The sequence below is a fragment of the Lampetra fluviatilis genome, chromosome 2, assembly GCF_964198595.1.
Source record: "Lampetra fluviatilis chromosome 2, kcLamFluv1.1, whole genome shotgun sequence".
Classification (NCBI taxonomy): domain Eukaryota; kingdom Metazoa; phylum Chordata; class Hyperoartia; order Petromyzontiformes; family Petromyzontidae; genus Lampetra; species Lampetra fluviatilis.
Window position 1 is genome coordinate 10385943 of NC_136276.1, and position 24057 is coordinate 10409999.

At 42.0% G+C, this 24057-nt stretch overlaps 1 protein-coding gene across 4 annotated transcripts; it reads right to left on the minus strand.

The window, feature by feature from the left end:
* Positions 1 to 90: 90 nt before the first annotated feature.
* On the minus strand, positions 91 to 22842 carry LOC144942209 (SWI/SNF-related matrix-associated actin-dependent regulator of chromatin subfamily D member 1-like). Of its 4 annotated transcripts, none has more exons than XM_078868982.1 (13): positions 22688 to 22842; positions 12328 to 12581; positions 11511 to 11553; positions 9471 to 9593; positions 7858 to 7980; positions 7275 to 7391; positions 4616 to 4717; positions 3678 to 3839; positions 3088 to 3185; positions 2846 to 2984; positions 2349 to 2471; positions 1937 to 2038; positions 91 to 611 (listed from the first exon to the last, which is right to left on the minus strand). In XM_078868982.1, exons 2-13 carry the CDS (start codon positions 12570 to 12572, stop codon positions 558 to 560), a joined length of 1431 nt encoding a protein of 476 aa, XP_078725108.1. In that variant the 5' UTR covers positions 12573 to 12581; positions 22688 to 22842; the 3' UTR covers positions 91 to 557. The 4 variants fall into 4 exon arrangements, with proteins under 4 accessions (XP_078725108.1, XP_078725098.1, XP_078725094.1 ...); XM_078868972.1 differs by having other exon boundaries at positions 2846 to 2981; positions 22370 to 22842; XM_078868968.1 differs by having other exon boundaries at positions 22370 to 22842.
* Between the last annotated feature and the right edge of the window lie 1215 nt (positions 22843 to 24057).

Consider the following 24057-nt stretch of genomic DNA (forward strand, 5'->3'; position numbering starts at 1 on the left):
GCCCGTTTTGTAAACTTGACTGCAAATGACGTGTTCATGTTTTGTTTATGCAAGAAAATAATTTTATTCCTCACTTTCTGAACACCTGTGGACATTAAAAAAAAGCTTTATTTCCATCAGTTTATCGGCATTCAAAGTGCACCACAAATATTGTGCCTTGGTCCCTTAACGTCAGATAAAAAACACTGATTCAACATAGATGCGCTATTATAAAGATATTGCAAATGGCTTGCAAAAAGCTCACAGAGGCTACACAATACAAATGTTATAAAGCAGTACAAACTTTACGGCAGTTAAAGCAGTGCATGTTTTCAAGCAGATACACTACACGGATGCTGTTAATAATTACTATATTAAAATAAATCACATTAACACTTTTTTTTAAGAGTGAAAAAAAATCATCCCGAAGCTTTGCTTGGGAGGCTCAATATTAATACTAGGTTTCACGTTTTAAATGTAATAAGCAGTTTGGTTTTTAACCACGTGTGGGCATACACGCATGTGCATTGGGCGAATACTGTGCAGGGAATGGCTGTGGCTGGCCAAACTTGATGCAGTTAGGTGTTACGGATGCCAAGGGCTTGTTCCAGCTCCTGTCTGCGCTGCTGCACCTATAAGTACAACACATGCAAGCAACAAATCGTGCACCTAAGGACATTCAAGTACATTGTATATGATCTTGCATCATGGTTCCAACTCGTGTATTCGTGAATAAATGTGCTGCCAGTTACAAATACTTCCAAGTGTTAATGGCAATTATTATGAATACTTGGACCAATGAGATTGAGCGTAATGTTAGTCTATATGTTATAAATCATTAACCCTTATGAATATCTGTAAACCTTTGAAGTTGTGAAAATGCTGTTTGCCGCAAGACTGCACAAAATTAAATGAGCGGTTAATGTTTTAAGTGAAGAACAATTTGGGCGAGAGGGGGTTAAGGATGGTTTTGGCTCCCCATTTCCAGGAAATATTTAGCAGCAATGTCTAGTAGCATGAATGCAGCAGTTTACATTGTATTGTCTGCCATTTAAACAGCGACACCATAGACTACTGATAACTTAATCACGAATTAACACCATTCCACAAACAATATAATGCAGCATGTCATGCTGTGCAGACTATTAAACGTAAAATTGAAACATTTCATGTGACTAATGTCAGCCAATCCAAGGATAACATGAAATATGCACCTGACCTCAAGAGGGTTTTTATAATAGTGTGAATCATTTCACCATTGTTATTTAAAAGACAACCGGTTTACTCACATGCTTTGGGTTAAGCAAGATCTGGAATCGTATATTTTCACATTACAAAATTATAAATGAACAAATAATAGCCACTGAAGGCTATTAAAATGGCTTCTTATGATTAGGTATACTATTCATGGCAAGGAAATAAACTTGGAACATTGATACAGCCTGATGTTTTCAATGAGATGAAAAAATGCTGCAGACATGCAGAAAGTCATTCAATAAGGTTGGATATTTGGGGAAATACTTTTTGCTAAATTACATTGTTTATATTCCATTACCATGATGGGAGATTTAAATAACAAACGCATATTTACTTATTCACAAATGAGTGATTGTGGGTTAGGTTTATTTGATCTGCCTCTGTCATCAAGGAAGAAGAGTTCAACCCAGATACATACACTGACATGTTTGGACCACATTTACTGGACTGGCCATGTAACTATATTTTAAGGTAACATCATGCAGGACAGCTCTCTGAAGCAGTATCTGTTTAAATACAATTAAATTCATGAAGATTGTTGGCTGTAGGTTGCCTTTAAGGGATCAAGCTGCTGGTGATTATGATTAAAGTGATGAGAAGGCATCTTATATTGCCTTGTCAATAACAGCATTGATTTAAATTATTAAACAGGCAAGCTGAATTGAAAGTGAATTTCACTGTAGGCAGAATCATGTTCAACCTTGGAATAGAAGTAGCGACAGACAGCCTCCTGCGACCACGGCTGAAAGTAAAACTCAGCACGCCGTTCCTCCTCAGGGTTCCCCACAACATCTGTCATAGTCTGCAGGAGGAATATAAAACAGGAAGTTAAATTGCAATGCGCAAGCAGACAGAATCAGCACTCCAACAGATGGGAGGCACAGCCTGCTGCTTCTGAAAATACCCTTGTACATTTGCATTTTATTGTTCTACATTATTATGAAATATGGAATTTTCACAAAGTAGAAGAAATGCAATATTAATAATACTTTTGTAGCAATGTTAATCCTTTTAAAAAGGAACACTTGGATACAATCAATACTACAGCAGGTGCACTGTTAATCCTGTTTTATTGTGAACCGTGTTTCATGTGAGCCAAGAGGGCTCCCTACTTTGAGGTCGCGGCTCTGTGACTGCAGCCAGTCGTTGATGAAACCCTGTGGGTCTTGTGCGAAGCCAAGCATGAACTCGCGATGGATCTTGAGCTGATTGATCGTTTCAATTGTCTCGTGGATCTGCAGAAGCAACACATGAGCAGGCCCGTACACACGTCGGTTGATCTTGTCTGGAACAAAGGATTCATTATTGTGATTCTGCAATTTTCAATGGCTGCTTTTTCATTAAAAAATACATTTATTGAGACTTTAGGCAATGCGTGGAAAGTGAAAATATGCCAATTAGAAAAACATGCTATTTCAATAGTACAATGTAAACTGCTCCATTAATTTCAGTAAAATCCACATTAAAACATGACTTTATTTTGACTGATACAAAACTGGTGCTAAAATATGGAAATGAAACAATACTTATGGATTCATTATGACAAAGCCATACTAATCTGCAAAGTGGCTAGGCACGTCCAAATTGGACAAGTGCAGTTGGTTGATACCTTGTTATCAAGGGCGGCGATCTCCTGCTGGCTTGCTGTCGACAGCAAAAATGAGTTCATCTGAGCCTTCAGCATGTCATCCACCTCCACATCCACGTCATAACATGCTGTCTTCTTCTGGTCATTCGGGTCAACACTGCTGACAATATCGCATCATACATTTAGAATCGACTTGATTGTTACATAAATGTAAATGCAGTAAACCTACTGATAGTAAGTTCGGGACCTGACCCGCGCACTACCTGATTGTGTGGTTGATGACAATGGGATCTGGAGGCATCAGGAGTCCATGAAGCCGTTGAGGAATCTCAGAGAATTTCATTCTCGGACAGTCAAAAATCTGGGCAGTGTACAATTTTTTAGAAACAAGTTAATTCAACTTACGATTTACACCCAGCCATCGTCCTCTGATCCCCCATTAACATGCTCACTTATCTCACATTAACATAGACACCTCCGCGCACTCAACGTGGAGGTCGCCTTCCGATCTAACATTAACATGCTAATTTCTCGCATTAACATCAACAGCCCCGCCCACTTCGTTAATGAGCCTTGGGCTACACCCATTTAAAACCTTTAAAACAGCCTGCCTCAGCAGCTTTCCTCTCTTTTTTCAGCCTGATGACGACCGCTTGCGTTGCGATTGAAACGTAGTTTTTTTTGTTATTTTCTTTGAACCTATCTACGCGACTTTACCGAAATATCCAAAGAATACAATTTCCACCTGCAAGTAAATGCACACCACTTTGTAATGTTATTTATCATGTGGCAGTGGACATTATTGATGCAGCATGTGGTGAGATGGGCACCACTGGGGTTCGCGGTGGCAGACCTGCTGGAAGTAGGAGTCACAGTTGATGTACTCGCGCTCATGAGAGTCCTGCAGGCGATGTGTCTTAATATACTGCCACAGTGCCTGGATGATGGCGGGCCGAGTCTGCGTGTGGATGCCCAGCAAGCGAGCCAGGTGCGAGTTCAGCTTAAACTGTGGGGGCTGTGGGACACGGCGGTGGAGACAAGCAAAGTGAATTTGCAATACACTGAAAAAACATTCGGAATGGATTACATTAAGAAATGACGAGACTTTTTCACAAAATCAGAACAGTATTGGTACAATGTTGCACCCTTTGTGACATGCACTTTTAGCTTGCTTTTAAGTGCCACACACTAACTGTTCAAGACAACATAAAAGGTTTGCATTTGCATTCAACCTATATTTACCAGCAACCATCTCCACAAACAGTATCCAACTTGGAGGCAGTTCAACACCGTTGATTGTGATTTTAAGTAGTCATCACTGACATAAAAATGTTACTTATACAGTTTCAAAATGCTACAAATGCATCTTCAGATGCCATACAGGGTCAACGTCTCAAAAGCCAATGAAAAATAATATTAAGTAAAAATATTAAGGGAAAAAAACGAAAAACGCAGGTTGGGAAGACTGAGTAGTGGTATGGCACTTCACAAAATCCAATCTCAACCACCATAATCCCACGCAGATGGTGAATTGTACTGAAATGCATATTTAGAGATTGATGCAACATCTCTTATGCTACCAGGAGAAGGAAGTGGGTGGGGGGTGGGGGGGGCAAAGGGTGGGAGAAATTACAAATGCCATTATGTAACCATTCAACAGCAGAGAGGACTTGTCTGAACTTAAAATGTGGGGAGGGAAATCAGCATGGACCAATATATGAGAATCATAATCAACGGTAGCAGAGGAGAAGGATCAACCTCTCAATGTTACAATCGGACTTCTGGCCATACCTGATAATCCAGCATGAGAAGCACTTTGCAACGAACGTTGACGTCACCTGGACGCTTCACCTGGAATCCGTCTGTCTCCTGGGTGGAGGATGTGCGGTGCCACTGGAGCAGAGGAACAGTTAAAGAATCATACATCTCCCACCACAAACCATTCATATCTGCTGGAAATTACAATTTAGTTTTCAGCATATGTCTATGCCCAAACTGAATGTGTACCCAAGACTGCAAGTACTGTGAATGCACTTGTTGCAGAGGTCCACTGCTTGAATCCAGCAGGCCGCCCTAGTTATTACTGCGAGTGTACGGACTATAAAATGTGCTTTCTGGTTCAGAATTGAAGTTAAAAATCTCCTGGCATCATTTGGAATGAGTAGACCATTGTGTGCTGGAATCATGGTCCGAATTTTTTTTTACAATTACACATCGCAATCATCGCCCCTTTTGGCAGGCCAGGTGCATTAGTCTGCCAATAGTGCCTTTTCAACTGCTTGCATCACAATAATTCCTATTATAAAACGCAGTGTGTGCACGTCTGATTTTAATGCTTTTTTCACGCAAGATCTGTGCATTATTCGGCCTGTAGGGAAACATCAATAGCAGGAGTATTGTGGAGGCTTTGGCAGTAAGATGCAGTGTGTTTTTAAAAGAGTTATGCAAAACTATCACCATTACTACTACCACCACTGTTGCTGCAATAACAACGATTGCTGCTGCAGAAATCTTGTGCAATGAAAGACCATTTGGTATATAAAAACAGGAAGTCACTGCACCACAAACAGTTATTCTGCTGTCAGTTGACTGGTATTTTACTAAATCTGCTATTAATAACATACTAAATTATATATTAAATTACAATAACACAATGGGTATACAGGTTGCAAATGTGCAGGCTGTTGTGCAGTCACACGATCACCCCCCACAGAAATCCTCTCTCATCAAGACACTCCTACATCAAGCTAAGAAAGTGTCAGATGGTGATAGTCTGAGAAGTTAAATGAAACATGTTAAAGCAGCGCTGCAATTGAACGGTTACAATGGTGCACAAACCAACAGGGCACTAAATGCCAAAACCAAATCAAATAACAGAGTTGAAACTGACCAAGTCATTAAAACTATTAAAATACCGTACATTGCAGGAGTAACTGATAAACTAGCCAGATGTTTGGAAAAACAAAACATCCGAGTCAGATTTGCACAGTACATAAAATACTGAAACTAATATCTGGTACTAAAGATGTATTACCGAAGCTATCAACAGGTGTGCACCGGATTAATTGCACTTGTGGCAAATGCTATGTTGGGCAGACAGGACGAATAATCAGCACAGACTGAAAGAACACTAAAGAAATATTAAACACTCCCAAATACAACTTTCGGCAGTGACAGAACACACGTGCCAAAAAGTACACTCAATTAATTACTACTGGCCAAGACTAAGATAACCTATCGAAATTGAGAGAAATACAAATTGTAACGTTTGGATAGCTACAGGCTTAGTGCTGCTTGGAAGCAAATAATAAAATAATACATTGTGTAAATGCATGCCTATACAGCTCACCATACATCAATGGGGATTACCTGTACAGAACTACAGGTACTGCTATTTTAATGCACTCAAACGACAGGAGGTACAAGAGCAATATGCATGCATAATGTACGTAGATTACCATATGAATAACCCAACCGGAAATAGATACCCATTGTACTTTATATGCACTCATTAAACCCCCCCCATTCGCACGTGAAAGGCTCACAAGTGACGTCCTCACATCTAACCCTCTATTTAAGGAACAAAACAGGAGGATTTCTCCACAAATCTGGCTGTCCCCCTGATGATGCTAGTTGTAATTGCTGGCGAAATTTTATACTCCGATTGTAAATTGTGGATTTGCTCTCCAACACACCAGTGTGCTGTACTAATAACGAATTGGCATATTCTGTTTACGTGACAAACCTTACTAATTGGCTGTGTCGGGTGGAGGCGGGTTTAACGACACATTTAGATGTATGCGATCTAACCCAAAAAACAATATTATGTTGTGCAGTGTTATATATCTTGGGAATGCTCTGCCTATTAATGTTCCTGACAATCTAATAATTTACCTAACTCGCATTCGTCAATAATACTACATTAAAAAGTTAAAACGTATTATTAAATATATACAAAAATATTAAAATATACCATTTGGGAAATGGTCATTCTTCACGCTATGAAGGGTTATTTTCCCAAACATTGCCAATTATAGATTCTTCCTTTTCAAGGCAACGATGTGCATCACTTCCAATGCAGTATCACCAAATAATTTTCTAAACAATTAACTTCAGTTCCTCATACGAGAAACTAATCCAAGATGTTCATTCTAGCTGTATCATCCTTCAGAGATGCCGCGATGGCACCAAACCACACGGCAGTACAAATGGAATGAATAAATGCATCATCTTCCCAGTAAAAGCATGGATGAAAAACATGTCTGAAAAGAACATTTTTGCAATCATGTGTGCAGCTGGCTGAAGCACCCACGTAATTGCATGGCACAATGGTAATATACAGAATGCTATTTCGAACAAGAGAAAGGCATTTGTAACAGACAGGTGCTGTGTGGTGAAATGGTTCGATTCAGTAGGTGTCATGTCCCATCACACTACAGAAAATGTTTACCTCCACCAGATGGTTGTCAGGTCCATAAAGGTCTTTGTCTAGCTCAATAACTAGACTCTTGAAGAAAGATGAGAATTTTCTCTTCTGCTTGTTGGCATCAAACTTGGAAGAGGCAGGCTGACAGCAGAAATATGCAACACAATGCAATGAATGCATGACACATTTTACAATTCTCAAGCAATATAAAGTGTATTATTAAATCAGCACAGAGCTTGAGGCACAATGATGCAATATGAATTGCAGTAATGTATTTAAATTCTTATTGCATTTTTCCAGTGTGTTCTTCTGCTTGTTGGCATGTTTACAACAAACATTATCGTGACAAATATTATAAATATGCAACAATTGGTCTTAGAAATTTCATAAAGTTTGTCTCATATAGTTCCATTTTTAATGAAACACAAGCAATAACCACTATGAGACCTTCTTTACCAGTGGCAAAATATAATAGTAGGTTTTTACCCTTTAAACTGGTACAAAACTGACACCTTTATACAAGGCATCATGATGCCTTGTATAAGAGTATCAGTTTTGTACCAGTTTAAAGGGGTAAAAACCTACTACTATAAGCAATAACCCTCACATCATCCAGCAGTCGTCCTTCCACACGTAGTTCCCATGACGCCACACTTCCTTCTTCATCGTCTGCATCTGGCTTGGCTGGGTTGAACGTGTTCGAGATGAAAACCCGCAGCTTGCGCTTTTGCTGCCAGCACAATACACACGTCAGAATCATCACCCCTCTCTTGTTTTAGTCTCACCTTTTGCTGTAGCAGAAACCTTCCCCACTAGTTTGCATCAGAAAGGAAATCCTGGAACACTCAGCAGGTGAGCAAACTCAACATTACACACATTCCTCTTTTAAATTGCTCATGTAATTAGGAATTATTGCTTGGTTCAGTGGCTCAACTCGTTTATGCAATGTTATCTCCCTTAATTTATACGGTTTAAAATTATTTTCAAAAGTGAAAATTTAAACCGATATCCTGGCCACAAGGAAGCAGTGCCACAGATCACCCTGTGACTGCATCTGAATAGAAGTTATTATCACCAGTGCCCACCTAAGAATTGCTATTAGAGAATAGGCTACAACGAGATAGATTAAAATTATAGACATGCTGCCAACAAAGCTGGAAAACATACGTGAGAAAAAAAGTTATTTCAGAAATGCATTTATTTTCACGAGCAAACTTGAGCATTTTCTGAATCCCAATTCTTTTTAATTATAACAATTTTAAATACAAGGCACACATAGGGAAAAGCGTTTACAATTTATATTTAAAAATCTGAAAAATTAATAGGAATTGAGTGTGGGTAATAACGTTTTAGGATTTAATAAAGTCAAAATACATTAGCCCTCAGACCTGAAGAGAAACCTAAATTCATTGCAATATAAATATAAAATTTCCAGAGTCTACAAATTTCGACCGGATAAAGAATGGGTTAAGGACCTCACACTCTAGTGCCGTTTTTTTGTTGAAAATTTAATTTGCCGCTCAGCTGCCAGACAACGGGGACCGTTTTATAAAATCTCCTTATAGGCAGGGAGAATAGTGCAGGCGGCGGTGGGGCGGTGAGGGAGATGGGGGAGGGGGCGCCCGTATGTGACGAAGCGCATGAGTGGGAAGGCGAGCGAGCGTGCGCACACTAGCGCCAGTGGGCCACGACGCGGCGGTGCGAGCTGTCAGGGAGATGGATGGCAGCTCCATCATACATCTGCCAGTGGGACTGCGCATCTCCCTTTATACACCCACCCGGATAAACAACAACAAACGTGCCCGCCCATCTTGCGCAGCCGCCCGCATCTGCCGCATATGGCACCCGCAGCCGCGCTCTATTTCTACACCTTTCAAAGCACCGCGTTGAGGTGAAAGCATCCACCAGTGCCGCACGACTTTCCACGCCAATCACAACGACACTTTTGTATTCGTGGAGCAATTTCACTCAGTATAAAACAGTCTGTAAGGACAGCAGGACTTTGTGCAACTTTTCAAAAATAACAATTCTGCATTTTGTTTAAAGCTGATAGGATTAAGAACACAATATGAAACTTTTGGACCTTAAACAATTGCATTGTTTTTTACTTTGTATACAAACGTGTTATGAAATATAAAAATTCGTAATTCCATTTTACATAGCAAGCAGCACGATAATAAAAAGCAAGAAGCATGGGCAATTTCATAGCCAAGGCAACACCTTCATTGGCCTCTTGAGAGCTTCCTGGATGTCCAGACGTTTGCGCATGATGGTCTGGTCCAGCTTGCGCTCAAAAGCCAGCAGGTCCATGTAAGCCTGCGACTCGGGAACAAGCTCCCGCACCTGGATGTGGAAGCGCACATGCCCGCCCACACACTCAACCGGGCTCGCCGATGAAAACATCTGTCGCGCTAAATGCATATCTTATTAATTAGTCTGGTAATATCTTGAAAATGTCTACAATATAAGTTATCAATACGTTGTACGTATCTGCTTGAGGTCGTCTCACAAAATGGTCAGCAAAGAGAACCGCGTTTGTTAAGTGCAAGACATTTGGTTATTTATGAAGAGGGCTTCCAATTACCATCTTGCTTTTCATACGAGCAAATTAAATATTTTAACTATTATATTCCATGCCGAGTTTGTATAAAAACATTTCTTGTTTAGATACATTTTAATTATATTTTATATATATATCCTTTTTTCTACACAGACCTCCAGGTGTTGTCAGCTATGTGAATTAATCTGTATTCTCAACCTGTTATTTTAAGTAAGCGGCTACAGAAATAAGGTGCACGGGGCAAATCCTTAACAAACTTTTGGATGAATGAAGCTCATTGAGCTCCCATGATTGCACAAGAGTTGAGGGGCGCACGGGAAAACATTCCAGTTATTATTCCAAGGGCTCTCTCTATTGAAAAGCTCAGAAATCTTTTATAACGTGTATCGAATTAACTTGAATAGTAGCAGAAGAAGAGGGATTGAATAATGAATTTTAAAGGGAAAAGCAGAGCTCAGGAATGTAAAGATATCTACTTTCTCAGCGCACGGACCACACAGTGTGCAAAAAACATCTTTTGTTCCTCTTTCTCAGAACTGAAATCGTCTGCAGACACTGCTGCCATGCATGCTCATACTGAAAAACCCACAAAGAAAAAAGGTTTTATTTATTCAACAGCTCTGTGGACAGCTCCTCTGGAATAACCAAATCCGAGGGACCATCCCCTGTCACCACACTCCTTTAATCGGATACGCATTTCACTGGCTTGCTTTTCACTGCAGCAATCAGCAACGTTAAGTCTCTTTGGATGGTGGAGAATTTCATTTTTCCCAAGTCACGATCTCATCCCAGCTAGTTACCCACCCTTCCCCCCCCCCCACAGCTCCTCACCACAAGCCAAAGCCAACCCAACCCGTGCTTATAAGATTGTAACACTCGGCTGCCCCAGTCGCCTTCATCTCGGTCTGCGTGTAATCGTGCCGACAATGTGATGAACTGCAGCACCGGTCCCAGCCGCATCGCCGACAGCCTGAGAATTTTCTGGTCCTTAAGAAGCTGGCAATTTTTTTCCTTTTCCTCCCCTTCCCATCCATCCAACCCACCCCTCTTCCCGTGGCCGGAGGATTTCAGGCTCTGTGAAGTGCAGCTTCTGAGCTCAGATTACGCAGACGATTTGCATAATCAATGCACTTTAACTCCAAGGCTGTAGAGGTGTTTATTTAAATTTTGTGAAATGCCCTTAAAACCAAAAAGTAATCTTTGCTGTATTGCACCCGTAAAATAATTGTGCAGTTGAAAATCTTATTTAATATTTACAAGTGCGCATTTAGTTTTACCTTTGTAATTTTCCATCACCGATAAAAATACGGAAAATATTTGGGGTTTTTTTGCATGTAAAAATGTGTTTATTTCACATGAACTGTGAAAACACCTCTGGATATAAAGGTTACGGGAGCTTTGCTTCAGTAAACCACGTTCTGAACATTTCAGAGTTTCAGAATATTACGTATTGTTATTTAAGGTTTCTTTTCTTTTTTCTTGAGCCTCAGACATGAGCGGCCAGGTTCCAAAAAGGACATCTTCTTGAGGAATGTAGAAATAAACTCAGAATGCCACAGAGCAAAAGGGACCACTGTTTGTGCTGCCATTCGGGAGCTGGACAGGCTCTCGTTATGAATAGGGGGCGAGTATATTTATAGTGAGTCGTAAAGAAAATGGAGGTGGTGGGGTGTACAGTAGGTGGGAAAAGCCGACCTTACCCTCTGCGGCAGAATCTTATCAGCCATCTTTTTCTTCTTGGTGCTGAGAAAAAAGAAAAAAACAAACGGTGGGAACAGGGAGGAAAATATCAGTCACCACGGCAACCGCAGAGCAGACACGAGCCATCCATCTGCTAAATTTTAGCCGACACATTTTGTGCAATTCTGCTTCTCCCCACCCATTGCCCCACCCCTCTGCCCAAAACCCTCCCCCCTCGCCCCCCTGCAACAATCTTCCTTTATACAGCAAAGAAATGTAGCTAGTCACGCACTGCAGAGACAAAAATAATGAGCTTTAGCTTCTTGGGCTGGCGAAGCTGCATCAGAGTAAAAAAAACCTGCAAAAGACACATTTTTCGGGTAAACCTGCTCCAATTTTGTGCTGGAAATTACATAAAACTACTCCGCAGTAATTTTCTACCTGCTGTGCGCTTTTTGAAAGACCCACCAAAGTGAAGCACACAGGCAAATTGCAGCGGCAATACGTGAATAACATTTTTTATCAAAATGTTCCACCATTCACGCAGCGATGGAGTTGCTATATTTATAGAGAACAGAACGCACACACACTTCTTGATAGTATTGGGATTAATTTCAGGTAAAGCAAAAGCAGAGTCGCCAGTGGAAAAAAACTAATTGATCAACCCATAACATAGAACACCAAACACTTCAAAAAATTGAATGTGCCTATGGTGCATTCACAATACATTTATTCTTGAATAACAACACATTTATAAAAAGATAATCATAACGACAACAATAACGATAGCACTGATATGAGCACATCACATTGTAAAATTATTTATCGAGGCTTTACCTGCGGCTGCGGCTCTGTGCCTGTTGCTGCTGCTGCTGAGACTGCTGCTGCTGCGATTGCTGCTGCTGCTGCTGGGACTGCTGTCCCGGCTGCTGCGTGAGCGGCTGAGTAGCCGGCCGCTTGCGAGAGGGCTCCATGACGGACTGAAGCATGCCCGGGCGCACCGCCCCACTCCCTCCGTATGGGGGGCCTGACGGAGGACCCATAGGTGTCCCCTGAGGAGCCAGCCGGCTGCCTGCCGGCATCCCCGCCCGCTTGTGAAGGTTGAGCACGTGCGCACGCACCCAACCACATGCACACACGCACGCAAACACACACACACACACACGGAGGGGAAAAAAGCAATAAATACATGGGATGCACAGCTGCACTGCACTCAGTGTGGCTTGGCATATTAACACTGCAAATAACCAAGCGAAATACCTCTAGATGTTTTTTTCATATATTAAATTCCCTACAACAACATGTTTTTCCTGCATTTCTTAGGTATGGAATTGCCCAGACTATTTCTACTCTTTGCCGCAAAGCAAAACAAACACCTTATTCAAACAAGCACAGCTATACAGCGTGACTTTCATTCCAAAGCCTCTTGACATAAAACGTGCATGCAAACCCCCATTTTCTGCCCCCATAGATGAGAACAGATGATTATGAATATGACTTGTCAAAATACTTTAAATGACACCCGTTACTTATATTTATCACAGAAATGAATTAAAATTCCATAAATGCAAGCACCTTTATGATGGCAAATGGAGAAGACAGCTGTTGGGGCCGTAATTGCTTTAATGTCAAGTTTGGTTTGCTCTAAGCATCTAACAAATTCATCAACAGGGTAAAACCAACACTTTAGAGTATTAAAAATAATGGAAGATGGTCACATCGCAGTTATCCATATCCCATTTCGTTCAGCCTCACTATCGAATTACAATGTACCTTCATGGGCTCAAATTGCTCTGCAGTATAGCGCTGTAGATACCGTACAGCGCACAAAGCCTATTCAATATTTTGACCCATAACTTGTAACCTGAGCAGGTGGCCGAGCCACTGTAGGATTTGTAAACCTCAAATCACTGAGTACCAAGCAGAGGGACAGCTGGCATGCAATTATTTTAAGTGCCTGCTTCATCACTAGCCAGGCAACCAAACGCCTAACAAACTGAGCGTGGCACTCAAAACACAAAACCATTGCGCCCTACAGACTCGGCCGACATATTCAGCAATTCCAAGACAAGAGAAGTGCCTCTTGTGCACGACGACAATGTGCCACACATCGACAGTTGAATGAATAAATTATTTGAACCTCTCTATTCTTTATGCAAGCATGGCAACACAATATGCAGTGTGTTACCGGAGCATGCAAAGGGAAGTTAATGGGTATGGGGGTTGGGTGGGGGGGTAACAAGGGCAGATTTTTTTTGAGGGATGAATTAAAGCGGAGGTAATTGGTCAGTTCGTCGACAGTCAATGAAAGCTGTATGCATCCCTCCCAATCGGTTTGCCTGTAGACTTGGAGCAAATCCAAACATCAGAAAAGGGGGGTTGGGGGAGGCAGTAAGAATGGCTTGCACAAAAAATAGGGCCGAGCATCACAATGCATCTAAAACCCTTCCCAAAAGAGGGTAATAAATGAAACCGAAAGCTCTCCGTGGGATTTATCCCAAGTTTGTTCTAGCCACCCATGTACTTACGTGATGAGGTTTTGTAATCAAGAAAGTGCAATTTTTTATAATTTTCCAAACTACTTTAGAAGCCCCATTAATATAAATCTGCACTACTTTTAAGCAAAAGAAAAACTTTTACATCTTGTCACTTCCATGGAAAAACTCCTGTTTAGCTGGGAAAGCTGCAATGCTACACAGTCACTTTAAAAAGCAGCTGTCCCGTGTTTCACTCTTCCCTCAGTGTAATATGGCAACTGTAAACATGGTGCGAATTGGCAAAATTAATTTACATTCCCAATGGTAATTAGCAATGCGTTTATCCAATTATTTTTCAAATTAGTGGCTTCTTTAACACCTGCCCAGCTGCAGTCTGCCTATCGCAGTCCATCAGGCATATGCTTACATCGGCTCCTACTGTACATGTGCCTAATCTCTGCAGGCAGGCTCCCATGGGAATTGGGATGGCGGCAAAGCCATTATGGAAAGCTGCCGCCACCCCACAGGGCTCTGCCTGGGACTTAAATTGGATTCTCCGTATTGATAGATTGCCCGGCCATCAATTGTGGTCGCCTGGGACCAGCCACCTGCACTTGGCTTAAAAAAAAAGCCCTGAAATGAAATTCTTACAGTAAAATCCTGCCAATCGTGACGATGAGCAATTCTTACCACTTTACGTTTGTGGCAGAGGCAGCAAATACTTTTCTGAAGTGTTGTGAACACAGATGTGTGGGACATCTGAAATGCCAGAAGGCTTGGTTGATCCATAGCAGCTTGCATTTGTTTTTGTGAAAATTGCTTTTTTGTAAAAGTAGTTTCAAAAGTTAGAATTTCAGACAGTTACAATGCATTTCTCAAACTGCACAATGTATTTGGGTAGATGCAGAGTTATGCAGGCCGGATGTCAAGATTTTATTACATTTCATCCATTTTGAAACTACTTTTTCATTATCACCACATTATTACTTTTTACAGTTTACATAATTTACGAAACACTAATGGCACGTTTTTATTTTAGTGCAAGATGTTACATACATAGCACCAGAAGGCATAGTAATTTAAGGTGAGCAGCACAACTGCTGACAGAATTTTTATGAAACTTTAATGGACACACTATACCTCAAATGGCAGTGGCTCTAATGTCCGCATTGGAATTCCACATGCATCTGATTCCAACTGCACACATTTTTATTTCACATCTTATATTCCTGCTGAGCCGCGGAATGCTATTTCTATCCATTTATATTAGCATTCATTTTAGTACGATTCTCCTTCCTATTATTACTTATACTTAGTTCCTATGGCAACCTGTGCGTCATTACTTCTCAAAAGGGCAATTTTGCACCAGATTCCCATTTCTTTCCAGCCCATTACTGTGTCTCGAACACTGTACATTAGTGTGCGTGCATGTAGCAGCGTACAGCTGCGGTGCTCCCATTCAGTAGCGCGTCCCGCACGCGGGTGCGCTTCGACACAAGTGCACGTGCAGGGAGGGTGATGCGCACTTGAAGCAAAATAACAAAAAGGCAAAATTTTGGGTTCCCACGGAGTCATCTACTTTCTATTAAATGTGCGCAACAGTTAAGACAACGCACACTTGGGTTGAGGGCTCGCTCACAAAACGTCACAGCGAATTCCATCTCAAATGCAAAGCCATCATGATATTAAAAGTGCCCCGCTCCTACACCGTCCCCAGATCTACTGTTTTACACACAAAGAGAAAGGATTAATTTGAATTACTGTACAGTATATTGCATCGCTTTCACTCACTACGCGCTTGCCAGCAACGAAAGAGTATTAGGGCTGGGGTAGCGGTAAAAATATAGATCTGCATATTCATGACAAGAAAGCTATGCCTAATAGAAATACATCACAGTTCTGTATTTCATCTCAGCAATATAAATGTAATTTTCTCAATACATTTTGGCGAGCATGTGGGCCTTGTTATTTATTTAATATGTAACACTTTATTACCAGTGGCTGAGGCATTTAGAAAACCCAGAGCAGCCTTGACATACCCTATTAATACTGTTATGCAGAAGCCCAAACTTACAACGCAGCTGGCATTTTAATTTGCTCACTCGCACGTAATAAGCTCTATGATCATAAAGTGGACTCGTAACAAAAATAATCAGAAATCAGCCATACGTGAAAATTAACTTTTTAGAATGACATTGCCGCTTTGAATACTCAATGTGCGTACATTTACAGACATGGTTTTATAATTCCCAGCGCTCCCAAGTGCCAATGAGAATCACTGGGATTACAAAGCCCCATTTCATTGCCGTGAATTTCACATGTCAATACGAAAACGACCTCACGTGGCAGCTACAGAAACTGGAAGGGTACAGTGTAAATTATAAAGCTACACAGACAACGGCAACCCTGAATCAAGCACTGAACTACGATACATATGAACAAATCTGCAGCAACCTGAATTGACTACGGATGGCCAATTAAGGTGTACTAGTAGTTGTATGTCCCCGCTGGGGTTAAACAGCTTCAGCAATGCACTTGGCAACACTTCAAATGCAAGTGTGCATACGGTGCACAGTATGTCAACATTGTGAAGTGTAGCACGCTTTGAAAAGGGTTTTGGTTGACGGGGAAACGTACGTGCAATTATAACCTTTTTCACAGAATTGAAGTTTATAAGCCACTTCGATGAGTTGCCTGCCAAAAAAAAAGTGACAAAAAGTGACCTGATTGAGCAGAATTATTAATCCACTTTTGAGCAAAACGACAGCTTCTTAGATTAACGGTTCACGGTATTGAAATAAATCGTACACGTTTTATTGATTGTTAATGAGTACTCTTGCAAACGTTGACAAAATAATCTGAAATCATTGTTGCCACGCAAATGGTATTTTACTTTGAAAAACACATGTTAAAAGCTGAAAATGTGTGCGAGTACACGAGTCATATGCAACGGAATTTGTTTTTTTAAGCCCAATGAGGTTTGCATACTTTTTATTCTGTGCTGTATTCTTGCTTCCAGATTGTTTTTTTCTTATATATAGTTTAATGGTGCAGCATTTCTAAATGTTTCAGATTAATATTGAGGCATACATGAGGCCAATTGCAGAAACGAGGCTCCTGACCAATTTAAAGGATTACAGACAGCAGTGGCAGAATGTGAATACTGCCCTCAGAATTTCAAGCCGAGTGCATCAGACATTGCATTGGAGGCACTGTATTATATCTTTGCCTACAAAAATACAATTCAGGACACAAAAGCTAGAAGCTTTAGCAGCATTTAAATGTAACTAAAGCAGCATTGTGACCTGACAGCCACATTACCATCTCCTTTGTTGACATCCTTTCCAATAGCTATAGCTCAGTTGTCAGGAAATAACCTCTACCCCCAGCACATTTGCATTTCCAGCAGCCAAGAAAACATTAAAAAGTACTTTTTCGCATAAGAGTGTGAATGAAACATGGAGGGTTATAAACTGGCCTTTTATTTTCAAACAACTTATATATAGTAATATAAATCATGCTGCTGAGAACAAAGAGATTGTCGATTCAAATTCAATGGTGTAGGCTCTAGGTCAGCAGTTCCAAACCTGTGGTACGCGGACCCCTGGTGGTACGCGAAGCTACTACAGGGGGTCTGCGGAAAAGAAGACAAATAATAACATTCTCACCAAGGGAAACGTACAATTTTCAAACAACTAGTAGAAGGTCCGCGAAATCTTTGTAGGGGTTGCAAAGGTGTGCGCAAACCCTAAAAACCGCTGCACCGGGTGGGTAATGTAACCGCCTCGCATGTCCACCAGAGGGCGCTGATGAGCGGTCCTGGGCTTAACACAGCCTCTTAACAAACAATTGATGAATTCGGAGGCTTTGATGATTCATATGCATGCCACCCCATAATGTAGTGCAATACGCCTAGTTATGACATGACACCAATGTCCTGCTTGTGAGCAAGGCGAGTATAATGTGCACTTTTCCTGTGAAAGGCAGAAAGCCGACCACATGTTTAACCAGCTCACAAAGCTACATTTTGACTTTTGCACCACTTGATGAAAACGATTATAATTTGCTCTTCCCTGGTGCTGTGGGCAGCTACAACTGCTTATTTAGGAGTTAGTACCGCAGGTACAGAACAGTGTAGCACTCCACATGTAACATGCAACTGGTATCAGGCTAGCAGAGTTGGCTAGAAAAAAATTACAAGACAGGACTTCCTGCCTGCCAGGTCAATTCAGACGACCGTTTTTCCAAAAGCCAATCTAAAAAAGAGGCCAGAACAGGGGTTGCACAGCGCAAATACAAATTTTAGCTGTTTAACGTGAATTTTACATACGGTCAAGTTAATCTATAATGCAAACAAACCCATTTTTCACATGCTATTTGCTTAACACTGTAATGCACCTTTTCCCGGCCCATATTCCAGCCCCTACAAGGCTAATAATTATATGAACCAATGCCAAGCTTATATTTGTGTATGAACGTGCTCACAAACCTTTTGCAAGCTTAAGCAAACAAACTGCAGACAACCTAAATAGACGAGCAATAGGAATAAACAATGTCTGTCCTAAGTCCAGTATTGTATGTCAATTTTGGCACATAACCAGAAATCATGCATACCATATGGCTGTTTGGTCAGTTATACTGTATATGTAATGTCATGTGACTATATAGTCGTTCCAGTGAACATAAAAACAATCAATATTTTGACAAGATAACCCGTATACTGTACTTGTTTCCACTGGAAATTACAAATTTTAGTGGAATTATCCTTAAAAATCGTGGTGTTAATCCTATTTGTATTGCACATGATTGCAAAAACATCAGCCAAGATGAAGTTATGTAATTAAACATGAGCCACCTGACTGAAGTAAGCTGTAATTGGCCAGAGTTCCACAAATTAGGCAACCTCAATCAACATTTTAAAATAATCTAATACATATTGGATGTAAATTTTAAGGAAATTATCTACAGCTTTATACAATAATATTTAGGAATAAATAAATGGTTTGTCACATGCAATATGTGAAATTGAATGCACCATCACCATCTCAGTGTGGATAACACTAGTCAACAAAAAATAAAAACATTTCTGGCCTGGACTTTTGCAGCTGTTTTAGACTAATTTCAGGGTGCTGATTCCAAATCTGATCTCAGATTTGCTCTATCACATCTCATACTCGTAGGAACGAAGTGGACCAGACCACCAATAGATTATATCGTCCATCCGTCCGTCCGTCCGTGTATCAACATCGCCCCCTACTGCAAACACTTGGCATGACCCTGTCCGACAAGATGGCCGCCCACTCCCCCTGCGATCTGTGAAATAAACAAGATGGCCGTCGCTTCCGGCGCCTCACGGCGAAACTTTAAACACTAGAATACAGTAATTTTTTCTTTAACTCCTCTATACCCAGTCGATATCCCTGTACCGGTACTAAGTATTATTCCTACCAGCCCACCCCGCAGGGTCCTGTTTTTATACTAGCAGCATACCCCATTTTCATTGATTTTACCCGAAATTAACTGTCACTTATGATTGCAAGTTGTTGCGAGTCAGTGGCTGCTTTAGTGTTAAAATATGGTGCTGTATTTTTAGGAAAGTGTGTTTATAATATCATTTTATGTAGATATCCACATTTATTTAATATGTTTCTTCTGCAGTTTTATTGAAAATGCAATATTTGATATCTCAAAAACCTGATGTGATAGACAAAAACTGATGCCAGATTTTGAATCAGCACCCCAAAATTACCTTAAAACCGTTGTAATGCCTTATGCGAGAAAAAGTGTGTTGACCAGTGTAATAGATCAATCAGTTTGTTGCAGTCCATCTGATACCATCGTGTTTTTATGAAAGTTTCTCCCTTCATTTTTGTGGACAAGTTACAATATACTTTGCCCAAATAAAACAGCACTTGATTATATTCATGATTACTCACATCTACACTTGATTATATTCATGATTACTCACATCTACAATAAATGTTTGAAATTGTGGAACAGCCCAATTGTAATGTATGTGGCAAACAGAATGTTAAAAAAATAAATGCTCAATACAGTTTCAGGTATTTGATCATCTTGGGTTAGCAATCTCATGAGTCCAATCGATAGGCTGCTTGTGGTCACTTGATCAGATTACAGAAGGAGGCAACTTTAAAATGCTTTCCATTGAGATGGTCAGGTGGCTCAGAGGTCAAAGGTCAGAGCACTGAGCTGACACTACTGAGATCCCGTGTTTCAATCCAGGCAGCCACCTATGATTAAAATGGGTTCTCAATTATAGAGGTGATGGTCTCAGCCGGTCACCAATGGCTGTATGAAAAAAACGATCACATTAAATTTGCTTGTGTACTTATTTTGGCTAAATTCCAGCTGGCAAATATGATTACAGTATTTTATGGGCGAGTGACAAAGTGCTGTTTCTAATTTCTGGACCAGAGGTCACATGAGACTTCAGAGGTTCCTCTGGTGGTATCTGCTTCTGTGGGCCATTCTCTAACATTAAGGGTTACACCGTTTTGCGAGAGCTCTATATTATGCCATCAGTCGCATGGATATAACATCAACATGACACCGATAGCACAATTGTGGAAAAAGAAATGGCAAAATTTGCAAATCTATCAATTTGTACAATGGTTCACATTACCTGTTTTAAAGTTGTGTAAATATGTACCACATTAATAGTTATATCGCGAATATAAAACATTTGTAGCACAGTAATGTAGTATCTAATTCTCAGACTAGAAATATGCAGTGTGTCGCCGACTTTACTGCAGACACAAATATTGTTATATGCAAAGAGAGTGCAATATTGTGATAAAGCATATTTCCTGCCACACGTGCATCCACGTGTTCTCCATACTTTGCTGTAGAAAATAAGTCGCAACTTACTTGACAACTTCTATGTTAACTATGAAGGGCAATGGTATGCCTGTAAGTAATGTTCAAATCCGACAATGACAGCATCATTACGTCATAAATGTCATCTTTGTAAATAATCTACTCGATAATACAGCAAACTACAGTATGACCAAAGATTGTGCAGACTGCATAGACACACTTATCTAAATTAAAAGTCTAGTATTAAATACCGAATGTCTTTGCAATCAGAATACAAGTTGACACTGGGCCTTAATAGGGGGATTGAACTGCATGCCATTAATGGTAAATGGTGACAAATCAGCTCCGTAATAATGACCACAGTGAAAAAAAAGCTGGCGACACCAATACCTAAATGAACAATAAACCCAACAAAGGCAAGCAATTACAACCCATTAATGCTCCGACGGAAAACAAAAAAACCCATCACCCCATATAAAAACAGCAATCCCCTACCAATGCCGCACACCCAAATGGCAAGGTCTATAATAGTAGCCCACACACACACACAAAACCCAGCTGATGTGGCCTGTGGCGTCAAGCGATACTTGATGCCAATCACACGTGGTGGTAAATAGTTTGATAGGGGGGGGTGGTCGTGATTGCGTCACAGAAGTATGAGCTGTTGAAGCTTCTTCACGTCACACAACCCGCTGCCTCCACACAAACCCACCACCACCCACCCACCCTGCACACATGCTCAAAAGCAAACCATTTTTAGAGGAAGTTAATTGCACGATTTAACAGCCAAAAATAAACGAATTGCACATTTGTGAATTGTTTCATTTTTTTGTGGGGGGGGTGGCACGTTCAGCGCCGCCTTCCGTTTTCATTCCACGTCGCCAAATCCACGACGGCATTGTGTGGGGGGCCAAGGCGAGCGGAGCTACAGCTCACCAAAACGGGGGGCTCTAATCACGAATTGGTGGAGCCACACATCTCACATCATCATCATCGACATCATCATCGTCACCCTCGCCACGTCCTTCACCCCCCACTGTACTGGCCACTGTACACCGGGTGGCTCCTCGTCACCGCCGTCCTCATCCTCCCAATCCCCACCAAATCGGCACGAATCGTAGCGACAGCCCCCCCTGGCACCTCCAAAATAACAACAATAACAACAACATACTGCAACATAATGGTATCGTTATTTGTGGGCGGAAATTACACCCGTCGTGCGATTCGGTGGGGATGCAACGTGAACAACAACAACATTGCTCGCATAATCGCAATAACACGATGTACTATTATATATCACGGCGTACTATTACATATCACGGCGTGTATTAGATAATCACACAGCAGCAGCAGCACAAAGTCTCAACTCCACGCATTCGCTACGAACGAGGAGTTTCGCGAACACCACCACCACTACCACCCAGCCTGCAACTCTACAACGTGTGTGGCTGCCTCTGGAATTTCCATTGTGTAGCAAGGATGTAATATGTTGAACTGCAATACAGCAACAGAGAAATGGTCACAATAATCCTGGCTCCATCCATCCAGCAGCAGCGCCCCGTTACCTTTTTCTCCATGTGGGGGGGTGGCGGTGGCCACCTCGCTCGGGCCCCGCGTGGTTTAATCGGCGAGGGGAGGACGGCGCTGGGGGTGGGAGCACATCGCGGAGGGAGGATGGAGGGAGGAAGGAGGAGGAGGATGGGGAAGAAGGGGAGGCGATGCACTGCGCTAAGGAGACGGAGGAAGAGAGGAGGAGGCGGGGAAGGGGTTGTGGGTGGAGGGGGTGAAAACGCAGACGACGGGAGAGAAAGACGGAGCCACTAGCAATGCCACTACCACTGAGCTGTCATCACCACCATCATCATCAGCACCATCATCAGTACCACCACGAGCAGCAGCAGCACCAGCAGCAGCCTCGGCTCTCCCTGCCCCGTTCTCTCAATGCGCCAGGGGCTCTCACGCGACGCTCGCCGTGTGCGCCTGCGTCGTAGCAGAACAGAAAAAGAGTACTACATATACAGTACACACTGTGTGTGTGTGGGGGGGGGTAGGGGGAGGCAGGATGGTTGAGGGTGACCGTGGTGAATGAAATGAAGAGGGGGGGAAAAAAAGATTTTCCAATCGTTTTCACCACCACCACCACCCCACCCCCGTTTAGCTTCCCAACCACGAACCTTGCCGTGCACAAAAACCCAACCACCAAAATGCGCCGAATTAAAGGCAATCGATGTGCTCGGCGTCGTGTCAATGATGATAAACCGTGAGCAACATCGATTAATCGTCAATTCCCGATCGCTGTGTGTATCGCACAATGTAAACGCCGCAGCGCGGGGAATATCAAGAAGCAAAGGAAGACGCCGAGATCCTGAATCGGCTCGTTGTTTTGCGTTAATATTCTATACTGTAACGGTGTCAGCAACGGATATGGTTAATAACACTGTAGGCAATGTATACTGTAGGACAATTACGTTGTCCAAGGCTCCGTATTGCAATGCTCGCGTAGTTTGACTCTCAATAGAAAGTCTTTCTCCATGTTCTTGTGTGTACAGAGAAGAGGGCCTCGGTGGGGTGGGTGGGTGGTGGTGGGTGCCTCTCAAAACCAACAAAGAAGACTCGCAAAGCCACGGGTTACATTGAATCGCACAATCTCTAAATCTCTCTTTTTTACGATCAGTGGAAACAAGACGATGTTCGGTGTAGTCGGCACTTTGCTTCGTTCATCATTTAGTATTTTTTTTATGCTTTGCTTTATGTACCCCCCCCCCTCTCTTCTCTCGCTCACTCTCGCTCTCTCTGCACGCCATCTAATATTCATATTATTATTGTTTTGCTTTTTAAACCAACAAAAAACCGTGCAAACGCGAGAGGGAAAAGAGAGGAGTGTGGAAGGAAGATCTAGACACATAACAACAACAAAACTCCGCCAACATCAGCAACAAGATCAGCACAACCACCTCCCTCTCTACCTCCCCCATCCACCGCTAAGCATTCCCCGCACATCCACGCAATGATCCGTGGGAGAGGAGGGGGGGAGTTACCATGGCGAAAGTTTACACGGCGGCAGGAAGGTGGGGAAAGTTGAGCCGTGGGGAGGGCGTGCGACCACTCACGGGGTAGGCGGCGGTGGCAGAGGTCGCGGGCGACCGGTACAGAGGCAGAGGGCCCATCAGAGGGCCCAGCAGCGGCCTCGCCGGGTGTCCGTGGCCGCTCACCGCGGGGCTCGTCGCAAAGCCACGCGTCGCCATTTTTCAGA

What these genes read in the sequence shown, in the direction of transcription:
- LOC144942209 (XM_078868968.1), bottom strand. An exon ending in CTGACAACCATCTGGTGGAG is followed by an intron (nt 4,718 to 7,274) that starts GTAAACATTTTC and finishes CCTCTGCTCCAG; the next exon opens with TGGCACCGCACATCCTCCAC. An exon ending in GTCATCAACCACACAATCAG is followed by an intron (nt 2,985 to 3,087) that starts GTAGTGCGCGGG and finishes CGATATTGTCAG; the next exon opens with CAGTGTTGACCCGAATGACC.